Source organism: Pyrus communis, chromosome 12, assembly GCF_041283825.1.
Source record: "Pyrus communis isolate YQ-2024b chromosome 12, ASM4128382v1, whole genome shotgun sequence".
NCBI classification, from domain to species: Eukaryota; Viridiplantae; Streptophyta; class Magnoliopsida; order Rosales; family Rosaceae; genus Pyrus; species Pyrus communis.
In genome coordinates, this window is record NC_142576.1 from 22,054,907 (window position 1) to 22,081,070 (window position 26,164).

Genomic DNA, 26,164 nt, shown 5'->3' on the forward strand with positions numbered 1-26,164 from the left:
CCTCCTTACGCGAAAATTAATTCATCACCGTCTCCACCTTGTCGTAACAAATCTAATAGCTTAAACAACTTCCTCTCTCAATGCTTTTCGTCATCTTCGCCGTCGTCGAACCCCAATGGGCGCTTGCCGTTGGTTGGATTGGAGGAGCTCCAATTCCATTTCAAGTCATCATCTCCACCGACGCCAGCATCATCGGCATTGCTCATTCAAGCCACAAGACCACCGCCGAAGAAGCAGCAGAAAATGGCGACGAAGCGAGGCAGCGTCTGCGGATTCTTCTCTCCGCGGGCACTGCGGATTCTGATGATATTGATTAATGCCTTCTTCCTACTCCTCCCGCTCCCATTTCGCGACGGCAAGCGAGAGCTGTAGTCGTCTACTGCGGTTGCTTCGCCAATCTCGACGGAGGTGAAGAGGGTGGAGGTGGGTCGGGTATAGAGGGTTGGGTGGGCGCAGAGGAAAGAAGGGAGGGAGCGGGGGTGACGTGAGGTAGGAGAGGTGGGTGTGCGGGGAGGGTGGGTACAGATGGTTTCGGTGCAGATAGAAGAAGGGATGGAAGTGGTTGGGGGCTGAGGAGTGAGGAGACAGCCCAGGGATAAAAAATTAGTTTTTTTAATTTTTTTTAATTACCATGTGGGCTCACAGTGATACGTGACATTCGATCATTATTCATCTAGACGTCAAGTCATTAACTAACAGATGTTTAGACGAAAAACTTAACGGATGTATGATAGTGTTTAAAAAATATGACTTTAAGTGTCAGAGAAACAAAAAAAAAATTCATGTATTAAATATTAAAAAAAAAAAAAAATTAGAGTAATAAATTGAGATTAAATTTAGTTAAAAATCCTTGATAAAGAGAATGTGAAAAGAGAGAGGCATTGCCCTACATTTTTTTTTTCCCGATATAATTATTTCGTGTAATTTGAAACCCACTTGGTCCATTAAAATATATAAATTATGACAATCACTTTTACCAACCTTTTGTTTGATCATTAATTAATTGATGACAATGACGGCGGCGGTCTTGTGGTTTCCACATTTAACTCTATCCGCCACCACTCACAGAATGTTTGGTTCAATAAAGAAAAGAAAAGTGTTATTGGTATTCTAAAAATTTCATTCTACACTTCTTATAAGTGTATTTTTTTTTCAAAATATAGTAAGTTTGGAATGTAAAATAAGATTTATGAAGTGTCAATAACAACTCCCTAAGAAAAAAAAACCAACAATAAAATGCAGATTGAGTGTAATTTTTTAACTTGGGTCTTATCATTGAATTGGTGGGTCGAAGACGTGCTATACTAACGTATAAACATGCTAAGAGTATCTCCAAAAGAGACGATGAATTCAAAATATTACATTTTAATTTGATGTTTGACTTGCCAATTTCACATATTATCAATATCTTCTATCCATCCGATATGCAAAATTTTATTGTTTCATTTATGTTATCTTGAACAAAAATAACAAAAGTTGTTTGGTTACTAGTTTATTGCTTTATTGGTGTTTCAGTTGAAATAATATGGTACGTCATTTGTTACTATTACATGTCTATATGTCATTTTTGACATCTCCTTTTAGAGATGGTCTAAAAAGTTCTTGATGGATTTTGACGGTAGATATCCAAGTGATGTAAAAGATAAACGATATTGACAATTTTGATCGATTTGAAATGTAAAGGACTAAAATGATGAATTAGTCAAACTTTATGAAACTACTTGCGATTAAAATCTTTATGAAAATTAGGGTAGTTTGTACACGAATTAATGGAGATACTATAATGACTCGATCATTTTGATTAGGATGTGATTTCAGTACTTATAGTTTAACATCATCTTTTTTTTTTTTTTTTAAATGAGAGAGGATTCTTGCCGGATTATCTTTGTGAGGATCTTAGGGATCCTCTAATCACATCCGTTTATCGTGGATCATGCGGTCAATTTTCGTCAAGTACTGTTTATATTTAATTTTAAATAAAAAAATTTACAATGATTTCTAACCGTATGATATATGATGAACAAATGTAATTTAAGGATTTTCAGAATCCTCACAAAGAGAATCCGGCGAGGATCCTCACTCTTTTTAAATAGCTTCATACATTTTAAATTGAGTATTTTATAATTTGTATAATCACAATATATGGTATCAATATTAAATTAAAAGTGTCAAAATCACCATCATTTTAAATAAAGAACTTTAACGAAAAATTCATAGTACTATTTACTTTAACGAAAAATCATATTTTTACACTAAAAGGTCAATCATGGTACTATTCACTTTACCATTTATTTTGTCTTTATTGTTAAAACTCAAAGTTCTCAAATTATTTTCATTAGTTTTCCTTTTTAAATATGAGACTAAATCAACAACAAATGAAGAATGGAGGTCCTACCCTCTCTTTGCATCTTTCTTTTTTAAAAAGAGATAAGCGGATGGTTTTGCCACGGTAATCCATCTTTTTAGAAGTTAGGATGACTCACAGATGTATTTCAATCTCTTCCTAATCACCATCATGCGATTCACCAGCATTAAAAATCAAACTCAAAACATGTGCGAAATATAAACCTAGAATTTGTCTTCCACCACTATGTCACCTCTTTGCATCATACTCACTTTATCAAATCCCCATTAAGTATGTTTAGTCTCAGGGCTATAGGCTATAGGTGTACCTAAATCTATATTGTGATTATTTGTAAATATGTGTCCCGTGAAAATACAGAACTTCAATTTAAAATGGATTTGGATCCCATCTGGATTTAAATTGTGGGGATCATAAAGATTTTTACATTTTAGCCATTAATCGTGCATCGTAAGGTCAGAAATCATTTAACTTTTTGTATTTTAAATTAAACACAAATGGTAATTGATGAAAACGGGCCACATGATATACAATAAATGGTTAAAATGTGAAGATTCCTAGGATTCCCACAAAGTCAATCCGGAGAGGATCTTCTTCCGTTTAAAAATTCAAGACTCAACAAAATCCGTACTATTAAACATATAAAAATCTAAATTACACATCGCTTGTCATATAAAATATAATACAAAACGGAACTCGTTCACAGTATTCAATATGACTCACAACAAATTACTAGAACTTCTTACGTAAATTTAATAAGGTTAATGTTCGAGCCACAAATCTCATAACCAAGTTGTGAGTACCTATCATAACGTATTTTGTTTCCGTAGATATATTTTGTTAAATTATTTTTCAACAAAAGACTGGAAAATGCATTAGCAGGACTTCACAATGTATTAGTAAAACTGAAGTGCATTATCCCAAATTAACCATCACAACCACACAAACAAAAATTTTACCATGAAATGGATAAGGTAAAAGTCCATGTAAATCCACCAAGGTAAACGCCTCACAAAGCTGATGATTAACAACAGTCATTAGTGGTTAACCGCGGTAATTATCGAGCTGTATACGTGTTTTGTTCGTGTTGTATCGGATTATGCGAATAGTAAACAAAAAATTAGAGGTAATTAGTAAAAAGTAACTATAAATTGAAAAGGGGCAGGGTAATTAGTTGGAGAGGTTGGACAAAAGCTGCCTCCGTCCCCCAAACAAACAAACAGAACCAGGCAGGTCCTCAATGAGAAAATCCAATCAAACCGTCCGTCTCTCTCTCTCTTCAAGCGACGTCACGAAATTCGAGACGATTAAAAAACAAAGAGGGCAAAAAAATTTTAAATAACAAAAAATCTAGGGTTTGCTTAATTTTCTCTCTCTTTCTCTTCGATTTTCTTTCCCTCCAAACAGCCCCGGGAGCGCGGGTGGGGGCGAAAAAATTATTTTTTACAGCTCGGCCTTTTTTCGTTTTCATTTTTATTTTCCTGTTTTTTGTCCTTCGTTCCTCTTCAGATCCTAAGTTTTCTCGGGAAAAAACTTTTTTCCGGGAAAATTTGGCCTGCACCTCCTGCTCTCCGCGACTTTGAACGGTTTTTTGTTCTTCAAGCTCGTCCAAGGTAATTCTCCCTCTCCCCATCCCTCTCTCTCTGCGACTCTGTTAATTCAATGGAATTTTCTGGGAAAATTTGTATCTTCAGTTTCCTAATCCTCCAATAGGTAAATTTTCAATTTCTTCCCAGATTTTTGGGGAAAGTGTAATTTTTATGCATGCTTGATGGTAGCTATTCATTTTTGGTAAATTTTTTTTTAAATTAAGGCAAAACAGAATTTATTTTGGTATTTTTAGTTTTAATATTGTTGGAAATTTTGCTTTTTAGGAGTTTTATGTGTGGATTGTTGATCTGAGAGGGACGATAGCTCGTAGTTGGAGTGCAGGAAGGGAGGGAAAATTGTTGAAGGTCTTGGATTCATAGAGAGAGGATTTGACAGCTCCAGGATAAGATTTTTGATATTTAGATGGTTGGTTTGTTCAAATAGTCGAATTTACGGTCGCTGATCTTGAATTGGTTGAATTTTGGATGCACGTTGCTCTATGGATTCAGAAGCATTTCCATCCTCAAGGCCGACGGTGAAATGTTGTAATTGTGAATGTAGTTGTTCGTTGGTGAGTGTTTCTTCAGGGGGGACTTGGCTTCGGTCTGTAAAGAGAAAGTATGGCGAGTTTGAGGATGGTAACCGTTTCTTTATACCCGGGATTGAACTTTATTATAATGCACGAGTCCAAATGGAGAACGAATGTGTTGCACTACGCGAGACGCTTAGTAGCCAGCAGAACACGATACAAGATTTGTATACTGAGCTGGACGAGGAGAGGAATGCTTCATCATCCGCTGCCAATGAGGCTATGTCAATGATATTGAGGTTGCAGGGGGAGAAGGCTGAAATACAGATGGAGGCCCGGCAATTCAAGTGTTTCGTTGAGGAGAAGATGTCACATGACCAGCAGGAGCTTTTGGCACTGGAAGATTTGCTGTATAAGAGAGAACAGGCGATTCAGGCACTCACGTGTGAAGCGCAGGCCTATAAGCATAGAATGATGAGTTATGGGCTCACGGAGTCTGAGGCAGAGGGTGAGAATGGTTCCTTTAGCCGTATCCAGAGTGTGGGTGACTTTGAAGCCCAGTATGAACTTCCGACAACGCCCACATATGAATACCCACCTTTGAAATGTAAAATAAATGAGACGCAAGGTGCATTGGAGTGCGATGATGATGCAGATATTGAGAAATATGCATTTGATGAGACCCCTCGTGGGAGCGAGCATTTGAGAAATTTGGAAAGCAGGCTCCATCAGATGGAGAGGAGTCCGGGCGGCGGTCCGATGGGAGGGGATTTTTCAGGTTCCAAGAACATTTTTGAAAAGGTGGTGGTTGGCCATTCTCCTCGGCGGTCAAGACATTCCGGAAGACATTCAAGTGACTCAACTGTGTATACGGTTAAAGAAACTGGTCCAGATTTTGCTGAATCTCCTAGATATAACAGCAGCTTCAGGAAGGCAGACTATGTCTCACAGTCTGAGGACTACCCAAACACAAGAAAGTTTGATAATATATCAGAAGTTGGAGACGACACGAGTGACAGAATTTATACCATTGACTCTGTTCACAACGGAGCACCTTGCAATGGTTATAGAGAAGTCAAATCGGGAGTAACTTCGAGGGGACTGACTGGGCCTGATTTTGAGGATCCTGATGTCATGAAGCTCTATATGAGGCTTCAGGCACTTGAGGCTGACAGGGAGTCAATGAGGCAGGCAATGCTTTCGATGCGAACGGATAAAGCTCAACTGGTATTGCTTAAAGAAATAGCTCAACATTTGTGTAAAGATATGTCACCAGAGAAACAAATGATTGTGAAGAAACCATCTCCCGTTAGAAGCTTTTCTTTCATGTCTGTTTTTAAGGTAATTTTGGATTTCATCTATTGGCAATTGAAATTTAATTTCTAATAGTGCTACATGGTTGATTATTTTCATTTATTCTTATGTTTGAGCCAGAGAATGCTATCAACATTATCGTTTCCATGGACCATTATGTATTAACACTAGTTGTCTGTTTAATTGTTGTGTTCAGTGGATCATGTCCTTTGTTTTCTGGAGAAGGAGGGCGCGCCGAAGCAAGTATGTAGCTCATACTTCTTACTATCAGAACAAATATAAATCAGTAGTTTTACCTTTGTTATACAACTGACACGATCATTTTGTTGACGAAATGAGAACCAATGCATGTTATAATTTGGAAAAGACGAAGGCATGCCCATCTAGGCAACAAGCACTGTTTACAGCAACAATTATAAGCTATGCAGAAGAATAATTTGAAACAAATAATTCTAGTCTCACTATGATGTATATCCACGGCACTCTGGTTTTTTTTCTCGCATTGCTGGTTGTTTATGGCCATATTATCGTTTTCTAATATCTTTGAACATAATTTCAGGCATATGTTTGGGCTATCAGCCAATGTGGGTTTGCTTATGCTTCTAGACAAGGGTCCCCATGTAAGGCAGTGGAGATGTCTTACAAGTACACAAGTGTAAAACCAGTTAGCAAACATCCGTCATATCCATATTGAAAGCTATGCTCACATGTGGACACACACGTACCAAAGGGCATTTTATGTGCAGAATTTGGGTTCTACAAGTAGGTTCGGCATTCTTTTCCTGGCTTGGTTGGTTGTGCTGCTGAATTTGGGTTTATGTGCAGAATGTTGTTTTGATTCAATTTTTCTCTTCCTGGGGGTTTGAGTGTAATTTTCTGGCTGACCGACGAACCGTGGCGATGTTTTGAGCGTGCTTGATCTCATATATGGTTCCTTGGAATTCAGCTCAAAGCTGTGTCATTCGACAGTCCTCTCCTGTACATTGCAGATGCTTGTATGATTGATTTCCAATTCAAAATATGCAATAGGCTTATTCTTTTAGCCCTAGTTTTTGCAGGTTTTTACGGTTTTACCATAAAGGGATTTCAAAATCTTGGTTCTTGTTGGAATATAATTTGGTCATTTACCCCTGTATTATTCCTCTTTGAAACCCAACTGCTCTCTAAAGCATGAGTGGATATGCTTTTTTGGACCACCACCACGCAAAAGTGCTTTTAACAAATCAGTTGGTTTGCTTTGTTTTAATAATGCTGGTTTGATAGGGCCATGTGTACTGTCTTTCACTTTGTCATAATTGCTTTTTTTTTTGTCAACTTTGTCAAAATTAAGGTAAGATTTCCCCAAGTTTCAATTGTACGTTTTCAGATGCTTTCATGTCAGATTTGGACAGTGATTTCTTGTTCTAAACTACTTTAATTTACCGGAGGAGATTAGAACACGGTATTAAGTTGTCTTACATAGTTGACCTAGCACTCGTTTTCTAATTGCACTTTTTCACTTTGGTTTTATGTTGTAGATGGTTTTTAATAATTTTCGTCAATAGTTAGAACTACTTAGTAGTACGAAAAATGAACTGTCAAAAAATGAATTAGGGAAAGACATTTTTTTATTTCCTCAACTAACAATCTAGTGGATAAAAAGTCGGACATACTGAAGACAAACTGTAGCCTGCTGAATTAATCTTGTTACTAAACATACTGATTAAGTTTAATAAGGTTAGAGGAGCACATTGTTTGACCATTCTCATTGACCAGTTCAATGGCAAGGCAGCCAATGGTGGGTGGGTGAGCACATTTTTTCAACCTTAAGACATATTCCTCATGACAACTCATCCTTTTTTCTAGAGAGTATTAAATCCAACCAATACTAAATCTTCTTATTTTCGTAAATGAGAATAGTTTTGAATTTTGTTTTACCAAAAATAGCATGTGTGGCTAAACCAATTAGTCAGATCAATGTGCTCGTCTTTTTGTACCAAGTAAAAATCTCCTTCTCATAGAATTAAAGTAGCTTAGAATATTGTTTTGTAGAAGAAAATATGAATCTCATTCCTTCAATAGCGGCACCATAAAAGAAGAAAGAATAAAAGGGAACAATTAAGAACAATGTGGTACAGCACGTGTTATAATATAAGTGAATGACGAGCTTAAAATGTCCCATTTTAATGTATACTTTTTAATATCCTTCACTTAAATTATAACATATGATGTACCGCCTGATGTTCTAAAATATCTCGAGTAGATGATTTAAGAAATCCTAAAAAGAGGTTTGTTTTCATTGAGGGGTAACTAATTATCTTCCTTTCTATTGTTTTAGTTCGAATTTTAACATATCTAGATTAGTTTGGGAGGGTCAGAATTTTAACATACCTAGATTAATTTTAACATAATCATAACAATTAAGTTCTCTCTCGTGGCTTTGTGGAAAAATATGATAACATTCCAATGTGGGATTTTTGGTCCCAAAAATCACCATACGGCTTCTAAGAGTCAAGACGATGTTGTGGGGGACAAGTTCGACCTATAAGATCGTAGTAGTGTCATATTTATTTTTCCCTACCACAAATCTACTACGTTGTTCAAGAGGGGTTTTTGATTTGGGAAATTGAAGGTTATAGAACAATTTTAATTTTTATGGGAAAGTTTATTTGACCGACATGACATGATAAACATGAATTTTCACACGATAAATATCTAAAATGCCTATGAATACTCAACATGATCGACAACCTTTAGGTCCATTCGATACTCCAAGTGCAAAATCTTAATTGTCGATCGTGTTGTTGTTTAACATGGTATACAAATAGGGGTATTTAAGACATTTCACATGTGTTTTGTGTGAAAAAATGCGGTTACAACGTGTTCTACTACAACTAGTACATCAAAACTTTTCTTTTTATACAAAGATATATTATAAATGGAGAAGAATACCATTAAATTGCAGTACTAAATGGCACAATAAAAATAATTCGTAATAGATCTATCACGGAGAACTTACATGGCATAGTTACATCAACATGGTAGCATTCCGTGCCAATAAAGTAAAGACATATAAATTTTGTCTACATATCTTTTTTTATTAACATAAAACATCATATAAGAGCGTAACCGTACCATATAAGTTGTTCTTCTTCTGCGGTCCGTTACCCTTTATTAGTTTTCTTTTACAAATATTCTTTTTTCTTTAAAATGAACCAAAAAAAAATCGTCGCGCTCTAGCTAAAAACCCTGCCCCATCACTCAGCCGTTGTCCAGTTTCAGCAAAAACCCTCTCCGTTCTCCAATGCTTAGCTGCAAAACCCTATTGTCCCAAAGGATCAAATCCATCAGGAAGAAGAAGAAAACTAAATCCAAAAACAAGAAAACAACCAAATCTGTATCCACAAAACAAAACCCCATTTCCAAAAACTACCAAGAATTAGAGGAAGAAGAAGAAGATGAAGATTTTGAAGAAGGTTTCAATCTCAAGGCCTCAGCTCCATCGAGCTCCCATGGAGTTCAGCCACTGGGTAATCTCTACCTCAGCCCAGGTTCTGTCAACTCAAGGAACACTGGATTAGGTAATCTCCAAACCCTAACAGATGAGCTTGTTCTTGAGATTTTGGGGCTTTTGGGTGGGACCCACTTGGGGGTTTTGGCCACTGTGAGCAGATCTTTTTATGTTTTTGCAAATCATGAGCCCCTCTGGAGGAACCTTGTGTTGGATGATCTAAAGGGTAGGCTTTTGTATAATGGGTCTTGGAAATCTACTTACATTGCTGCTCATTACCCTTCGTTTGATGTGTCAAGTATCCGTGTTTCGGGTTTGAGAGTTAGGGACTTTTATTCTGACTATCTCTTCCAGAGCTGGCTTTGTGCCAATCTTGAGATGAAACCCGAGTGGCTTGAAAGGGATAATATAATCAGGAGAAAGGGAATTTCGGTTGAGGAGTTCATTTCAGATTTTGAGGAACCGAATAAGCCGGTGCTGTTGGAAGGGTGTATGGATAACTGGGTTGCATTGGCGAAATGGGATAGGGATTATTTAGTTCAATTGTGTAGTGATGTTCAATTTTTGGTTGGGCCAGTGCTGATGAAGCTTGGGGACTATTTTCGGTATGCTGATCAGGCGAGGGAAGAGAGGCCGCTGTATTTATTTGACCCAAAATTCGGAGAAAAAGTTGCAACTTTGGGTTCTGAATACGAAGTTCCGGTCTACTTTAGGGAGGACTTATTTGGTGTTTTGGGCAATGAGAGGCCAGATTATAGATGGATAATAATTGGACCAGCTGGGTCAGGTTCATCATTCCACATTGATCCTAATTCGACTTCTGCTTGGAATGCAGTGATCACGGGGTCAAAGAAGTGGGTGTTGTTTCCTCCTGATGTGGTTCCTCCCGGGGTGCATCCCAGTCCAGATGGAGCTGAGGTGGCATGTCCTGTTTCAATAATAGAATGGTTCATGAACTTCTATGGTGCAACAAAGACTTGGAAGAAGAAACCCATTGAATGCATTTGTAAGGCTGGGGAGGTGATTTTTGTACCTCGTGGATGGTGGCATCTGGTTATCAACTTGGAGGAATCAATTGCCATTACACAGAATTATGTTAGCAGGTATTGTTCTTATATAACTTATGGTTCATAGTCTATAACTTTTTGTTGTTTTGCTTGTTATAATGGTGAACTCTCTGCTCGTACTATGTATTAAAAGAACAGATTACATAACACCATTTTTCGAAGCCCACGTGGAAACCCTGTGAATTTAGGGGATTATTAGGTGAAATTTTAAGCATTCAATTGTGATATTTCTCATTGAGTGATTTAAGAAGCAGTAAATGATATACCCTAAATTGCCGCAGCCCTAGGCTGTGATGAGAAATTCGTAGATGCTTGAATCATGGCCGTAGTCCTAGGGGTACAAAAGTATAATACTTTTAAGTAGTCCTGAATGCTGGTTGTTTGATTCTTTGTTTTTCCCGTTGTGTGATTACCGAATTTGTTTCCTTTGGAGTAACTTTAACCATGCAATTTGAAGAAGATTCTTTTAAAGGAGGGGTATTTGATATCTTTCTGCTGTGTTGATAAGAAAGCAAATAGATTTAGTTTACATAAAGATGCTTGAAGTAGAGGCTTCATCGGTCAAGTTAAATCTGTTAAAACTATTACGAAACTGAAAGATGTCTAATAGGCTTGACGGAGATGAAGTTAGTGAATCATAAGGGTTGTGTATATTCTTGATCCCACATTTCTAAAAAAGTAAAACTTTTTAATTACTCCTGCCCTAATGTTTTGTACTTCTGAGCAATTAGTTCACTGTGGATATAACGATGTGGAGCAGGTGTGTCGTGTGGCTTATGACAAATAGGTATTTGAATTCAAGCATATGGGAGAAAGCAGAATTGTTTTAGCAAATAGATACATCATGTTGACAGGAAAACTATGTCAACGTGTACAAAGATTCTTACAGCTATATGTAGCTTCAGATGAAAATGGAACTCCAAAAAGAACCCAAATAACACGTAAAACAGTTCAGGTTGTATTTCTTAACATCGTATTGGCAGGATAAGGGTCTGCATTGCACTGACCATTCATAATATCCACTGTTTTGGAACAGAAAAGGGTGGTTTGCCGTTAGTTACCTGGCTTTTTTTGCATTTGCAGGAGAAATTTGTTGAACGTCTTGGATTTTCTTAAGAGGCCAAATGCCAGCACTCTGGTATCCGGAACCAGAGATCGAGTGAATTTGTATGACAAGTTTAAAAATGCCATTGAGGCTTCTTTTCCCGGAACTATCGATCTCCTGACTCTGAAAGCAGAGGAGAAGAATGCCCAGCAGAAAAAATCATCCTTCTGGGATTCAGTTACGGATTCACAGGCCGGTGCTTTCAAGTTCTCTTTCTAGACGAAAGAGACCACAAATACAGAAAATCCAACTAGTCCTTCCTCCAGAAGAAGAAATCAGAAAAGAACAATTTTGACACTAATTTTATTGGTTTGACATTGTTGTATTTCATTCGTTGACCATATGAGCTTGTACCTTCTTATTGTTCCCAATTTTCAAATATCAAATTCACTAGGAACTTGCTTGGCCATAACTTTAGGAAACTCACGAACATGTACTTGAATAAAGTCGGTTCAACATAATGAAAGCTTGATACTGCCAAGCCGCCATCGAGAAATAACTTACATGTCACCGTGGTGACGCACCTGTGCCATCGATACATCATATGGAGAAACTTACATGTCTTTGTGTCGTTGGCACAAAATGCCATATTGCGTATGTACCTATGCCGTGTAAGTCCTTAAAAGTATCCCAAATGGGGATTTGGCCAGCTCTTTGAGGAGCATTTCGGTATTTCCACTCGCACGTTAACTCTGTTATAGTCAGTCTCAGCCATTCACAGGGAGAAACTGGACATTTTATTGAGGCGTTTTATTCCTCCACAGGGAGAATAACTAGGAAAACATCCAAATAGCTGGCAAATTTCTCATAAGTTCTGTCAATAAAACCATTCGGTATTAAACTGGTAAAACAAATCTTACAGATCGGTTCAAAATTAGATGGTGTACCAAATTAAAGTACAGAGAAATTAAGTTAGGATCAAAGAATGATATCAACCATCACCGTGGCGAAAATATACGACTGTATTTCTAGTCGATTTCCAAGGTAGGAGAAAGGGAAGCTGAATAACAACCATTTGAGAACTTCAAAGTTTTCAAGAAACCCAAATGCAAGTGAGACGTAACGATGGCTTCTGGAATACCAAAAGTAGAGGAGCTTTTGTGCAAGTCTTCAGCTGGCACATCAGGACGATCAGATTTCTCATGAACTGCTTCTACAGCAACATTCAACCCGATTGATGAAGGTTCGTTCATAAAGCTGGAAGCAGGTCAAATCAAATAAAAGAACTAGTTAAGATCGATATTGGATTAGCGTGATAATGCCAACTGAATGCAGACTAGTGTAGTGCAAGCTGTAACAAACTCCAGATTGGAGATAGGCTCAATGCAGCATGGCATCCAAAGGTATAGCGAAATCCATCGTTTCACTTGGCCTTAAATTTGTGGGTATTCATCTACTTACGGAACTTGGTGCACACTAAATCATGGATAAACCTAACGAACTCTGAGCATTAATGCATAAAGGTTCATATAAAACTTGAATCACGTTAATGTTTACCTCGCCTCAAAGCTTCTCCCTTCAGAACCCAAAAGGGCACATAGGCTGCAAATAATCCATGGTGGAAGATATGCATCCTTAATTTCAACACTCGAGCAGAGACCAGCTGATGAGCCTTGCATGGATCCATCATCTTTTGTGGTGGTCTTTTTGGGAGCAACAATATGGTCTGCTCTTTTCAATTCCGTGCATTTAATCTGGAAAAAGGGTACAGTAAGAAGTTCCATTAGTATTTCTGAGAACATTGCAGCGTAATGAAGGCAAGTAGGCACATTCAGAACAAATGGAAGGGGGGAGCGGGAAATTGTTCTCTCCATAAGTCTGGGAACTATATTAGGTTACAACATAGGGCCAACGAGTCACTATCTGTGATGCGCTTTAAATCAGGACTTCACTCTAATACGTTATAATAGCACTGGCAAGCATGAAGCTCCAACCAAAAGCACATTCTCAAACAGACGTAGAATTCAGGTTTTTGGTAACAAGACATGCTGACTCTGTTGTCTAGGTACAGTCCCTGGCACAACAATTAATGGTGCTAAGGAACCCCAAACATTTTTCGCACTCACCTCTGGAGAAGAAATGGCAGCATTCTGAAACGGCACAGGTGAATATAATACAGGGACATCCATTACCACTAAAGCAGTCAACAACGACCTTAACATGAAACCAGAAGCAAGGTAGAGTGAGATGATAAGGATCCAAAATACATATTTAATCAATTTAGCCAGATGACATGGAATTGAAAAGTAAGTATAACATACCTATAATTTAACAAAATATCGAACACTCCATGTACATCTTTATTGCCATTGAAAACTAGCAATGATTCTGGGGTATTATCTATATCAGAAGAGGAACTCAAGCGCCGTGTCTGCAACAATTTTAAATGGGGGCACAAATAAGTGGAGCAAAAAAGTGATATTTGAAACTTGTAAGCCAAGACCTGAAAATGGCATGAGTAAACCAAATACACACATATGACGGATGCAAATGGTCTGAGATGCAAAACCATCCTTCCAGTAATATCTTTTAAAGAAGAAGGGTTTGAGATGAATGATACAAATCACATTGTCTAATAATAATAGTTGGAATGATACAAATCACATTGTCGAGTATAAGACTGACATAACTTTTCTTTCCTTTTTCTCTTAAACTACCCAAAGTTTTAACTATCAAATGGTGGATAAAAACAGAAACTGCTGCCCAGTATACCCAGATCAGTAGAACAATATAGCACCACGTCTTATTCGCCATCAAATCCCACAAAAGGCAGGTAAAGGTATTCCACGACCCTCACCATGCCTACAATCAGATAAGAAAAACTAGTACAAACTGCAAATGGGAAGAACAACAGATATTAACCTGGCCAAAATTCTGTTTCTCCATCTCTGAGAGCTCAACAAGAACATCTGGAGTGACTTGCTCTAGTTTAGAACGGCAAAGAGGCATAGAGAAAGAAACATCCTAATGGCAATATTGTCAAGTGAAAAAAATGTCAGAAATGATAGACAAAAGGGCAGTACAAGGTCCATCCTGATATAAAAACACACCACACAGAAAAGGCTTAACCTTCAGAAATTAGCCATGGTCCATAATTGTGTATGAAAAGCAATATTGAACCAAGAGCAAAAGCTTGCAGCTCAAGTGTTATATACATTTTCAAAGACTTTGTAAGAGGAAAAGGTAGAAGCCATAAATTGGAACCCTAGTTAATTTATTCAGTTCAATGATTTATGACTTTCATCTAGTAACTTAGTGAATATCTAAATGCAAGAGAAAAATGTTCAAATGAAAAATGACATAGATTACATCTAAACAAGACTTCTTTCTGTAAATGCAGTAAGCATTACAACAAAAGTACAAATTAAAGAAAAAAAAAAACAAAGTTTTGAGAAATACTACAAGTAAAACTTACATGCTCTCTTAACAATGATCGTATGGCTCTTGTTGACTGGGAGATATAAGCATTGCTGATGCGTTTTGAGCCCACAGAGACATTACAAGCCGTGAACATTACCACAAAATATGGAGTACACACTAGAAGAATTGTACATGTAAACAGCAATCAGTGTGGAGTCCATGTGGAAAGAAAAATAGGAAACTAATTGGTTCAAAGATATTGCGATGGAGCACAAGACTCCGGAAAGGGAAGTTTATGCCTTCTTGATATGAATGGCAAGCTGAAATTTAAAAAATAATAATAATAAAACAAATATAAAATTGTTTTCTGTTTGATGGTTATAATTCTAATTACAAGTGTCATCATGCAAACACTACCATAACACAAAGGGAGAAATCAACCTTTGTAGATTGAATAAGACAGAATACATATGTATCCCCACTCCAAGAAGGATGGGTACCTCAGGAGAGAGAAACAACTCACAATCAATGATAGTAATTCGTCCGAAAGTAGTACATATATAGTCAAAACATAAGCGAAAGTGGCTTGAAAAAACATAATATACAGGCAAGAGTAATTACCATAAAAGATATCACAGGTACCATTACGAAGCATGTAGTATAGACTCTGAAATGAGTCATCCCATGCTACCTGTCGTTTTCTCAAGAATTCTGTTTCCACTGCAAAGGGGAAAATGATTGATGAAAACATTTCAGGAAAAAGATACATTGGGAATAACAGTATACTAAAAGCTTATGTAGCGCACCTCCCTCAGCTGTTGATGATGTCAAAACTTGTATGAGAGAAGGCGGTAAGGTAGATTGAGGGTAAACCCACGAATATAATTGTTTAGAACTAATGACTTGGGAATTAGATATGAACCCTGAGCCACGGCTCATATTTTGATCCTGATAATGATCGGATTGGAACTTGAGATTCGGCATACTAGTGTAGGCACCGCACGCTATTGTCCTATGAATCCTAAAAATGTGAAAACAACATAACCTGAATAATCAATTACCAACATCCTGCCAACAGTAACCAATCAAAACGAATAGAAGTAACCACAACATTAGCAGAGTATGGGTGTGGCAGGAGCATAGTATGTTGGTAAATTTAAACTCTAAAGACAAATGATATGGGCAGTTTCCTCATGTTTGCACTACCTATTTTTTTAATCATTTATTTACTAATAAAAATTAATGTATGGCTTGAATCCATATGATACTTGCATCTGGGCAATTCTTTTAATATAATATTTGTATATGAACCATCCATAAGCATAATTTGATGATTTGACCAAGACATCAGCAGTGGCCAATGCCTTATATGCTAAAAATTCATTTTTCTAACACTTTCCAGACTGTCTTCAAGAATGTTTAAGTAAAATGTCACATATTTGCACCCCATCTTCAATATTATTAAAGTGAAATTAGACTGAAGATACCTGATTAGGTTGAAAACTTATAAACATGATCATGACAAAACAAGTGAACATACACTACGGGTCATCTTAGTTCAGTGTCTTATGCATGCACCTAAAGAATTTAACCAAGCATTGGGAGAGAATAACAAATCAAAAGGAATGAAAAATTAGTGAACGTCCTGTCTTAAGCACTGGAAACTAAACTAACTGTCTTTTTAATAAACACATTTTACTAGCAATTCTAAAAGAATACAAAACTTTGTAATCAACCACGGAGATACAAACTCAAGACTAAATAACAGAAATGAAAACTAAACAGATTTTATAGCAGTTGTACACTTACCAATTCACTGGGGAAGAGGACACCACCCGCATACTACTTTTCAAAGTAAAATCCAGAGGAACCTTTCCATCAGGCAAGCAAAAGTCACTGAAACCAGGTGATGTAGGATTGCCACTTCTTTCAGAAATATAAGCAGATGAGCCAATTGTAGATTCCTGGGCATCTATTCCTTTTAACGCTTTATCCTGTTAAAATTAGCATAAAACTGTTAATAACAGATTCTTTTAACTATGTAGATAAAAGGAAAGGCTACTAAGTATACCACATCGACAGCTGCAAAGTCTGATAATCTGTCACCGCCTGATGAAAGCTCAGTAACACTACGGAAAGTAGTTTGACTACACTTTTCAATAGTTCGAAAAACTTTTGCCGCGCCTTCTTCAGTATGTTCAGCAGAATCTACATTTTGGGGACTTCCCAGAAAAGAAAGATGGAATTGATAAGAAAATAAGAATGTGCCTGTTTTTCATAAACCAGATAATATTGGAATAAAGGCATACCCAGAAAATTGGTGTTTCCTCTTGGAAGCCAAATTAGAAAGCAACGAAAGATTCTTCACACTGCTAGGTTTCTCCATTGAATTAATTTCCTGAACACAATATTAGGGTATTTTTGCACAATACCAACCACATTTAAAATTGAGTAGTAAAATAAGAGGGAAACAGTTTTCAAGAAAAATAAATAGAACATCTATTTAAGATTATGTGCAAACCTTAGCATTCTCTTTTCCAGAGAGTATCTTGAACCTAGATTTTTTTGCAGGGTAAACTTCATCCATACGAATGTCAATGTATCTAGGATTCCTTGACAGTTCTTGTTTCTTTTGCCCATTTTCCGCTTCACTAATGTTGCAGAAAGAAAATAAGTCGGTGACTTTCAACAATAAAAAACCTGAAAAGAAGTAAGGAAATCTTACTTTGTAGAACCAAGCAAAGGAGCTGGAGATTCATCACTTATCTCCACAGCATTCATCCGCTGCTCTCCCTGTCAAGCATGCATTATAAATCAGAACCTTCTTACTAATATAGCCTGTCAAATTATATGCCAAGCTTTTGAAAATCCACTTCAGTTAAAATCTGTGTGTGTAAGAGCACTTAGTTGTACATCAGTGTTGCTTTGTAAAAAGTAGATGTAGCACTAGGCCTTAAAAACACGCATGACCCAGTGCGGCAGTGCCAATCCCACTTAACACAGGGTCCTAGGAGGAGAGATCCTCTTAAACTGTTTTCAGATTGATCAGAAATGTTTAACAAAATAACCAAATAATAAGAAGATCGACGATACAATGATGGCATCTCTACATATCCAGCCAAAAGTTGAAAAAAATGTATCCAGACAAAAGCCAAAAAAAGTTGAAAAAATGTATCCAGACAATGAAACGATAAGAATTAAAATCAGGCAATTAAATAAATTTCTGCTATCTCCAAAAGTGCTAATAATAAGAAGACCAGAGTCCGGACAGAAGCAAAACCATGAGTTCAACAACTTACTCTCAGTTGAGATGGTGTCTTTCTCTTGACTGTTGAAGTCCCACCACCAATCTTCAGAGAAGTGGGAGGCAGAGAACCGGGTGGAGCAACCATCGCCATACGTTAGTCTCAAACACTATTAACAGCAGACCTTTTACTTACAGTTCGAGTTCCTACATACGGTTCGAGAATCGATTCAATATTCATGAGTAAAATAAAACCATTCAAATTCCCAGCTAGCTAACCCTCAATTCCAAGGAAAAAGAAATCACTTTTGCAATTCTTTCACCTATCTAGCAGTTGATCTTGATTACCATTCCAGCTATCCCAATCTCAATCTTGATTACCATCGAATACGATATGAATCCTAATCAACTATTGAGTAAAATTACCCAAAAATAAATTAATTGCGTCAAAATCTTGAAATTTTGTAATCTGAAGATTGGTAGAATAATGTCTAACCTCAGCGAAGGAGAGATTTCCAGGGCAAAGCCATTGGCAGCCGATGAAATCTCAGTGCAGCGCAGCGACGGACGGGATTAATCAATCCGGCGTGTCGATCGATTTGCCCCGAAAATTTTCGAGTTCCGGAGAGTAGGGCAAACCGAAGATGCAGAGAGAGAGAGTGGGAGGAGAGAAAATCTGGTGGGAAAATGAGGCAAAGTTAAGAGATTTGAGAATTTTGTTTGAACAATTTGGAGTTTCCCTCCTGTTGCTGACGGCGTCAAATCTGACGTTAGTGTCCGTTTATGAGGTATTCATCAATTTCCCCCCTGAACTTGTGACCATTGGCCAATTTCCCCCCTGAACTTTAATTTTGGCCAATTTCCCCCCTCAACTCTCATAATTAGTCAATTTCCCCCCTCAACTTTAATTTGGCCAATTTCCCCCCTCAACTCTCAAAATTAGTCAATTTGCACCCTACTGTTAATTTTTTTTTTTTTTTAATTTTCCATCTATTCTTTTCTTAATTTTCAATCTTTCTAATAGCTTCCAACAAAGTACTAAAATTAACATAAACTCACCTGCATAATATAGGGTAAAATGTACAAAAATATAATACAGTTAGTATGTGACATGGGTTGATTATAAGAAAAAGTTATGAATCGGGTTTAAAGCATGTAGAAGAAGAAACAATAACAGAAAGAAATAATAATCATAAACTCATGGATCAAACCTATTTCAATAAAATGGGTTAATCTTAATAAGGAGTCGAAAATTATGAATAGACTAGCCATTTTTTCACTAAAGCTCAATTCTCCGCAATTTACTTGAACTTAGCTTTCACTTTTATAAAGAAAATTGTATTCACATACAAAAATTTACACATCAATCCTTTTTGTTATCAATTTTGTATAGTAAAAAATCAAATAAAATTACTCCATACTGATTTATTATGACTAATAATATTATCTATGATAAATTGTAAAATTCTAAATTTTAATCTATTTGTAATAGGATAAAGATATAGGAACATGATTAACATACATCTTATTTAGTTTCTTACACACACTTGTTTAATTATGATCAAATTAAAAAATTAACAGTAGGGTGCAAATTGACTAATTATAAGAGTTGAGGGGGGAAATTGGCTAAATTAAAGTTGAGGGGGGAAATTGACTAATCCTGAGAGTTCAGGGGGGAAATTGGCCAAAATTAAAGTTGAGGGGGGAAATTGGTTAATGGTCACAAGTTCAGGGGGGAAATTGATGAATACCTCTTTTTTTTAGTACAATCATATATTTTACGCTATAAGGATGGAGAATTCTACTAAACCATACTAGCATATGGTCACACACAAAATGTGTAAGAAAATTTTTTATTTTTGTTTTTGAAATAGAAGGAGAGATGAAGAAAGTCATAGAGAATGTGGGAGTGAGATTTTTTTTTTTTTTTTTTTTTTTTGTTTAAATTAGAGATATGTAGGTAAGATTTTGTTATAATTACATGTAGGTAAGACTTTGAAAAAAAAACATAAAATTTGACTGTGTGAAATTACATTTCTGTCTTATATTTCTTATTCATGTTCTGTTTTAATTAGAAGGTTAAACTGGTTATTTCATATAATTTTGGTTAATAATGAATGTTTTATTAATTAATAAAGATAATAAGTAATCTAATTTGATATCAAATTCGCCATCTCGGATTCCAACCTAACGACGCAATACTGAGTGGCTAGTATCCGTTTATATTAAAACACCAAAAAATATATATATTTTTTCAGTACACGTCAAACACCTTAACATGATAGCAGTATTTTATTCACATTATTTGCCACACATATTTAATTAACTTCTGCCAACAACGCAAGGTAATATACTTAAGGGCTTGTTTGGAACTGTATCTGTTATAGTTGAAATTTTTTTCGTGAAAATATTATTTGAATCAAGTTTTAATTAAAATACAAATAAATTTTGAAAAACATTTAAATTGCTTCTTACAAAAAGCACATAAGTATTTTGAAATTTATAAATATTTTATATAAAAACGCTTTCAATCATTTTAAAAGTGTTTTCAAACGAACTCTTAATCTTTTTTGCATATTGGTTAGGCCAATGTACATGGATGTACAACCTCGATTACCATTACTATCAGGGTATCGTTTGGTATGCAAACAGGACGGGACGGAACGGAATGGGACGGGACGGAACGAAACGGAGAGGGAGCAAAGATGCCCTCGGATGGAAACAAGGAGGAAGAAGAAGGAGACGGAGAGGTTATAATTTTGTATGTGGAACGAGTCGTTACAGGAGGTGAGGTGGAACGAAAATTCACCCAAAACTCGTCCCGTGGAACAGCTAATTCCACCTGTTTTAGGCGCACCAAACGTGGGATGGAACGCCTTATCTCACTCTGTTCTGTCCCGTCCCACATACCAAACAGTACCACGTTGCACAATTTTTTATTATAAGTGTCTTTATTTTATGTACCACAAGACATGGAAAAACACTTTGATCTTGTTTGGTACGTTGGATTGTAGTAACTATTTCAGTTGGATTAATTAATATGTTCATTGGATAGTATTAACTAATAATCAAACGTTTGAGGTAGTGTCGAATTAATTTAAACATTGAATAGTATGTCAGACAATAATAATTTTTCACTTAATAATTGATGTTAAAATGGAAAAAAATAAATTAAGGAAAAACTGAACAAAAAGAATTAATCATAGCACAGACAAAATATTAAAAAAGGGAAAAAAGAAAACAAAACCCCAGATTTCTCTCGACTTCCTTTCTTCACCATCTTCCTCACTACGCATCAAATCTCATCCTCCCATACAAAAAAATTTTAACTTTCAATTGAAAATGGGTATTATGCAATTGAACAAGGATTTTGAACTTTCAAAAAAATTTGAACTAAATAAATAGAAATAATTGCGCAGGCAGGGTATGGCTTTCTTTTTTGCTTCTGGTTTTTATTCTGTTGTAGAAATTAGAAAAAAAGAAATAGATGAAGGGTGAGAATATGGAAGGAAAAAGAGAAGGATTGCTTTGCACTGGGTAATCTCTTTGATTTCTCCCTAAACATTCTGGATAGTCTTTGCTCGCGAAGATCTGAACGGAAAACAGAGAAAGATAGGAGACTAGGATCGGCGGCAATTGGCTTTGGAATGACTGCCGGAATCACTCCGATTGCTGCCATGGTTGGTTGGGTAGAAGTAAAGACGTGGGTTGGAGGAAGAAGAACGAGGAACGAAGAGATACGAAATCGACTAATTATCCTTCCGTTTTGGAGTGTATTAGTTAGCAGGTATATAGACCGGATAAAATAAGTGAGTCCGAATAATTAATTAGTCGGCAGGCTATTTAATACGAAACTGCACCAAACAATTGACTTCGTACTATTAATTCTATCCGGTATTTTATATGATGCGCCAAAGGAGACCTTTGGGAACCAGGTAAAAGATAAGACATACATAGAGGCTGGGGTATAGTGAAAAAGATTGTAAGGAAAATTTTATTTTAACTTATACAACATTTTTCTACATTCAACTTAAAATTTAAATGTGAATTATCTTTTTTAATCTATTGCATAATTACCATTAAGTACAAAATAAAATTAATAATAAAAATAAAATTTATCAATAAATTCACACTCAATAATTTTAGAGCTTGTTCCCCAATTGAATTGGCGCCGAATTAGCTTTGCGATACATGATTTCTTCATCCTTGAGAACAACAATAGGGAGTTTCTCTTGCCATTCTTTGTTCTTATTAGTAGCAGAGCTCTGGATCTCATTCACAACCCTAATTGATAGCCAATTAGGTTGGGGTTAAAAGTTTTATTTTTTTTCTTTCTACTTTCTGCATTTTCTTAGTAGGAGAACATAGTTGTGTGTAGTGCTGGATTTTTCTTATTTGGTTCATTTGAAGCGTTGTGCTTTGCAATTTATGTTGTTTTATTGGCAGAATCCATGGACCTTAAAAACCTTTGGAATCGAACTGATGTTGCCCTTAACACGATAATTCGACGCTATGATACTACTAAAACTGAAGAGTTTCTTCAACCTTGTATTGAAAGTAGCTACAACAGTTTTGGATTGCATAATTTCTTGATATTGTTTATTATTTGTTTGGGAATATGCATATGTAGTTTCCACTTAAAAATGCTAACTTCGGTTGTGTATAAATGTCTGTATTTACCTTTTGATTTTTCGTAAAACAATCCAGCTGCTCTCAATTTCGGGTGCATAGTGAGAAAAGCTACAACGAGTCAACAAAATACTAATCCTAGGTATTATCTGATGCCCGTCATTTCCAATGTCCCTATTGTTTCTCCTGGTATGGTAGAGGATGCTAATCAAAAGGATTACGTGTACAATTCACAGTATAGCCATATTTTTCAAGTTATGTGAGACCCAAGAATAAAGAAGTCATTTACAAGTACAAACTTCATCAAATTATTCAACATATTCACAAAATCAAACTTTATAAAACTTTCATTCCCATAAACAAGTAGAAACTTCACCAGAGAGCCTCTCTCTAGAAACCTTTCCCTCCAGAGCAACTAACTTCCCCTTCCTCCATGGCTGCTGGCCTCTGGCTAAGGCTGGGGGTCGGTGGCCGCCTCTCCCATGAATCAATCAAGGACCCTAACAATATTTTGAGGCACATCCTTGATTGGGACGTGACTCCATTATCAAAGATCTGTTGGAAATTTTAATTAAAGAAATTTTATTTTATGTTAATAGAAATTATATTTGATGAGTTGGGACTATTCATGAATAAAGTTGTGATTGTTCGATTGAAGAAAAGATACAACTATCTAAGGAGTCACCTTATCCTATTGAGTCATAGGTAAAATTAATAGGTTGAGTCATGTAAGTTCATATGAGCCATACTATATTTAGAGATTAAGTGAGTATGAGAGAGTTCAACACAATTGTGGTCCATTGGAACCTTTGGCGTGCTACTACCGTAAGGAGGTCGCTGTAATCTGGAAGATAAGCGTCGATCAACCATGATAAATGTAGTTGAGGCATAAAATAAGAACTCAAATGAGTCATATAAGTTCATAAAAATATCATATTTAGAGATTATGTGAGTCTGAGAGAGTTCAACACAATTGTGGTTTACTGGAATGTTACGACTTGGTCTACTACTATCGTAAGGAGGAGGTCATTTTATCTTGAGAAACAAAGACCGATCAACCATGAGCACCGTAATGGGGGCGTAAATTATCTTAAGGAGAGAACCAAATTCTTGATTAGACCGTATTTTTTAAGTTTTTCTAATCCAATTTCATGTGCATTAGCATTGTGTTTTGTTTATTTGTATGCATTAAATTGTGATTGTACTTGCATGATTTGTTCCTTAATTTTCTATGTGATTCATATAGCAGATAGATCCTATATTTTCTAACAAGATCAACATCGGTACCTCATGTCTAAGGGTATTTGCATTATTGCAACCTTTTTTTTTTTTTTTTTTTTCAAAACAATCAGTGTACCCAGTGATAATCATTCGGAACCTACACATTTATGTGTTCAATGACGAGAAATTTTTTAGTGTGATCAGAATATGAGATGATATATTACGTGTTATTATACAAATTATGGGATATGTGTTTTATAAAGTTAATAACTTTAAAAATAAAATTTCCTACCACTTATATAAAAATATGTGATATACCACTCGTGTTCCGACCACAATGAAAAATTTCTCCAGAATGATGATACATTTTTCTACTAAGAACAGGGCTTAGTACACCAAATGTCACAATACAAGTGGTTAGATACTTGAAAAAAAAAATCCAACTACTTGTATTATGACACTTGATGTACTGAGACTTATTTCCGACATAAGGAAAAATTTATAGTGTGTACTAGTCTTTGTCGTTTGACAAATATAGTGTGTACTAGTCTTTGTCGTTTGACAAATATGGTGTGCACTAGTCCCTTGTGGTTTGACAAATATAATGTGTAGTGTGTACTAGTCTTAGCAAAAGAAAATCATGAACTAAAATTATTTCAAATAAAGTGTCCAACCAAAATATAAATCAAACATCCTACAAAACTCATAAATGAAAAAAATGGCTTATATGATATCCATCAAATAATCTTAAGTTAACTAATACTGGTATACAAAGCTAAAAGCTAGACTGTAATATATGAAACGTATTGTATGCTTATTTCGAACTCAAAGCAACCCAGATAGCATACTTTAAATTTTGATCTTAACATGCACATAGTTCCGCATATATATAGCTAGAATATTTCAGCAAAGTTGGAAGTTGTAGTAGGTATTCCAAAAGGCACACGATCACCATTGAACTCATCTGCCCTATTATAGTTGTGCTTCTCTCGGCTCTCCCTCACGAAAGCTTCTTGGTTGATCGAACAAGAAGTTGTGGAAGAACAAGAGCAAGACTGGGAATTAGCAACACTAATTTTATTAACCTTGGATGCTCGACAACCTTGATTATTATTGTTGCCAGTGAGCCGTTGAACCAAACCCATAAACTCTTCAGGTTGGACATGAATAATCTTGGGTGAGATGAGATATACTACGACTGGCTTCTTCTTCATCACCTTCTGTGAATTCTTGCTCACCATAAGAGGTGCAGGCCTTGGACCCTGCAACTCCAAATGCCTTCTTAAGGACTTCATCGTCTTCACCAAAAATCGAATTATTAAGTTGGTAGTGAAAATTTTAGAGGTGCAAAACATTTATATATACTTGGTTTTAATGAAGAAGGGTGCAATATTTTATTTATTTGTGACTCGTCAGCTTGCCTTTGGCTTGATTTGTATCATTGAATTGGTCTTTTTTGAGATAAAATATCTTTGCTGATTCAGTAGAGTTTGCCGGCTGTCTCTCTAGATTACATAGAAACCAAGAATTCTGGTGCCTTTGATATTAAATTACATATGTGGACAAAAGTTTTATTCAAAAAGCAGGGATTAGGTGTGAAAAAGTCATAATATACTAATCAGTAATGGTCAAAGTCATGCAATCATGTACTATTCTGGAAACGGAGGACCAAGGGAAAATTGAGGGAGGGAGCCTGGAAGAATGCAACAGAAGTCATGTAATATTTTAGGCTTAGGTTTTAAGTTTTAACCCCGCAAAGATGATGTAATTATATCTACACCAGTGAATTCAAGTCTCGCTTAAGTTTGAACTCCTCTAAACTCAAATTTTGCATGTTCCCTTTAAGTCAACTTGTGTTTCACTTCTGCTCATACCGTTCAAATGTTATCTTCTTATGTCAATACGGTCTTCACGTTATTTTCTTGTAGAACCGTATTTTTGTGCTTCTTTTTTATTTTTTATTTTTTTTATTTTTTTCATGCCAAAACTCCTAAAACTTTATACATTTTTTATTAAAAAAAATAAGTGATATTAGAGAGAAATTTAAAACGCCAGTGGACTGAAACAAGGATATTAATAAAAAAACATTTAACAAACTTTATTAATAATAATGACCTAAGTGACGAGCCATTTAGTACTACAATCTAGTTATATAATATCCTTTGTTAAAAAAAAAAAGTGACGAGGTCATGCCTCTTCAATCAACATTTCAAGTTTTTTCTCCCTGCAATTCAAAATTAAAGTTGTTACATC

General features: G+C 36.0%; 3 protein-coding genes across 5 annotated transcripts; 2 read left to right on the plus strand and 1 right to left on the minus strand.

Moving 5' to 3' along the window:
- The first annotated feature begins 3,535 nt into the window (after positions 1–3,535).
- On the plus strand, positions 3,536–6,837 carry LOC137745227 (myosin-binding protein 7). The gene is made up of 4 exons (XM_068485144.2): positions 3,536–3,975; positions 4,237–5,822; positions 5,992–6,038; positions 6,355–6,837. Exons 2-4 carry the CDS (start codon positions 4,452–4,454, stop codon positions 6,452–6,454), a joined length of 1,518 nt encoding a protein of 505 aa, XP_068341245.2. The 5' UTR covers positions 3,536–3,975; positions 4,237–4,451; the 3' UTR covers positions 6,455–6,837.
- Positions 6,838–8,922: 2,085 nt separating this feature from the next.
- LOC137745587 (arginine-specific demethylase JMJ22) lies at positions 8,923–11,854 on the plus strand. Of its 2 annotated transcripts, XR_015954129.1 has the most exons (3): positions 8,965–10,388; positions 11,113–11,342; positions 11,436–11,854. XR_015954129.1 is itself a non-coding variant. In XM_068485560.2 (2 exons), exons 1-2 carry the CDS (start codon positions 9,079–9,081, stop codon positions 11,674–11,676), a joined length of 1,551 nt encoding a protein of 516 aa, XP_068341661.2. In that variant the 5' UTR covers positions 8,923–9,078; the 3' UTR covers positions 11,677–11,854. The 2 variants fall into 2 exon arrangements, 1 of the variants encoding a protein (XP_068341661.2); XM_068485560.2 differs by lacking the exon at positions 11,113–11,342 and having other exon boundaries at positions 8,923–10,388.
- Positions 11,855–12,258: 404 nt separating this feature from the next.
- Positions 12,259–18,815, minus strand: LOC137746328 (uncharacterized). Of its 2 annotated transcripts, none has more exons than XM_068486413.2 (15): positions 18,558–18,815; positions 18,117–18,268; positions 17,543–17,610; positions 17,339–17,468; positions 17,127–17,215; positions 16,889–17,039; positions 16,627–16,811; positions 15,624–15,838; positions 15,439–15,537; positions 14,873–14,994; positions 14,320–14,421; positions 13,719–13,828; positions 13,524–13,611; positions 12,955–13,151; positions 12,259–12,654 (listed from the first exon to the last, which is right to left on the minus strand). In XM_068486413.2, the coding sequence occupies exons 2-15, from the start codon at positions 18,213–18,215 to the stop codon at positions 12,426–12,428; spliced, it is 1,884 nt and encodes a 627-aa protein (XP_068342514.2). In that variant the 5' UTR covers positions 18,216–18,268; positions 18,558–18,815; the 3' UTR covers positions 12,259–12,425. The 2 variants fall into 2 exon arrangements, with proteins under 2 accessions (XP_068342514.2, XP_088537392.1); XM_088681266.1 differs by having other exon boundaries at positions 18,117–18,231; positions 18,558–18,738.
- Between the last annotated feature and the right edge of the window lie 7,349 nt (positions 18,816–26,164).

What these genes read in the sequence shown, in the direction of transcription:
- LOC137745227 (XM_068485144.2), top strand. Translation starts at nt 4,452, where the DNA reads ATGGATTCAGAAGCATTTCCATCCTCAAGGCCGACGGTGAAATGTTGT. An exon ending in CTTTCATGTCTGTTTTTAAG is followed by an intron (nt 5,823 to 5,991) that starts GTAATTTTGGAT and finishes TGTTGTGTTCAG; the next exon opens with TGGATCATGTCCTTTGTTTT. An exon ending in AGGAGGGCGCGCCGAAGCAA is followed by an intron (nt 6,039 to 6,354) that starts GTATGTAGCTCA and finishes ACATAATTTCAG; the next exon opens with GCATATGTTTGGGCTATCAG.
- LOC137745587 (XM_068485560.2), top strand. Translation starts at nt 9,079, where the DNA reads ATGCTTAGCTGCAAAACCCTATTGTCCCAAAGGATCAAATCCATCAGG. An exon ending in ACACAGAATTATGTTAGCAG is followed by an intron (nt 10,389 to 11,435) that starts GTATTGTTCTTA and finishes TTGCATTTGCAG; the next exon opens with GAGAAATTTGTTGAACGTCT.
- LOC137746328 (XM_068486413.2), bottom strand. Translation starts at nt 18,215, where the DNA reads ATGGCGATGGTTGCTCCACCCGGTTCTCTGCCTCCCACTTCTCTGAAG. An exon ending in CTGGAAAAGAGAATGCTAAG is followed by an intron (nt 17,216 to 17,338) that starts GTTTGCACATAA and finishes TATTGTGTTCAG; the next exon opens with GAAATTAATTCAATGGAGAA. An exon ending in GGGAGAAGCTTTGAGGCGAG is followed by an intron (nt 12,655 to 12,954) that starts GTAAACATTAAC and finishes ACCTGCTTCCAG; the next exon opens with CTTTATGAACGAACCTTCAT.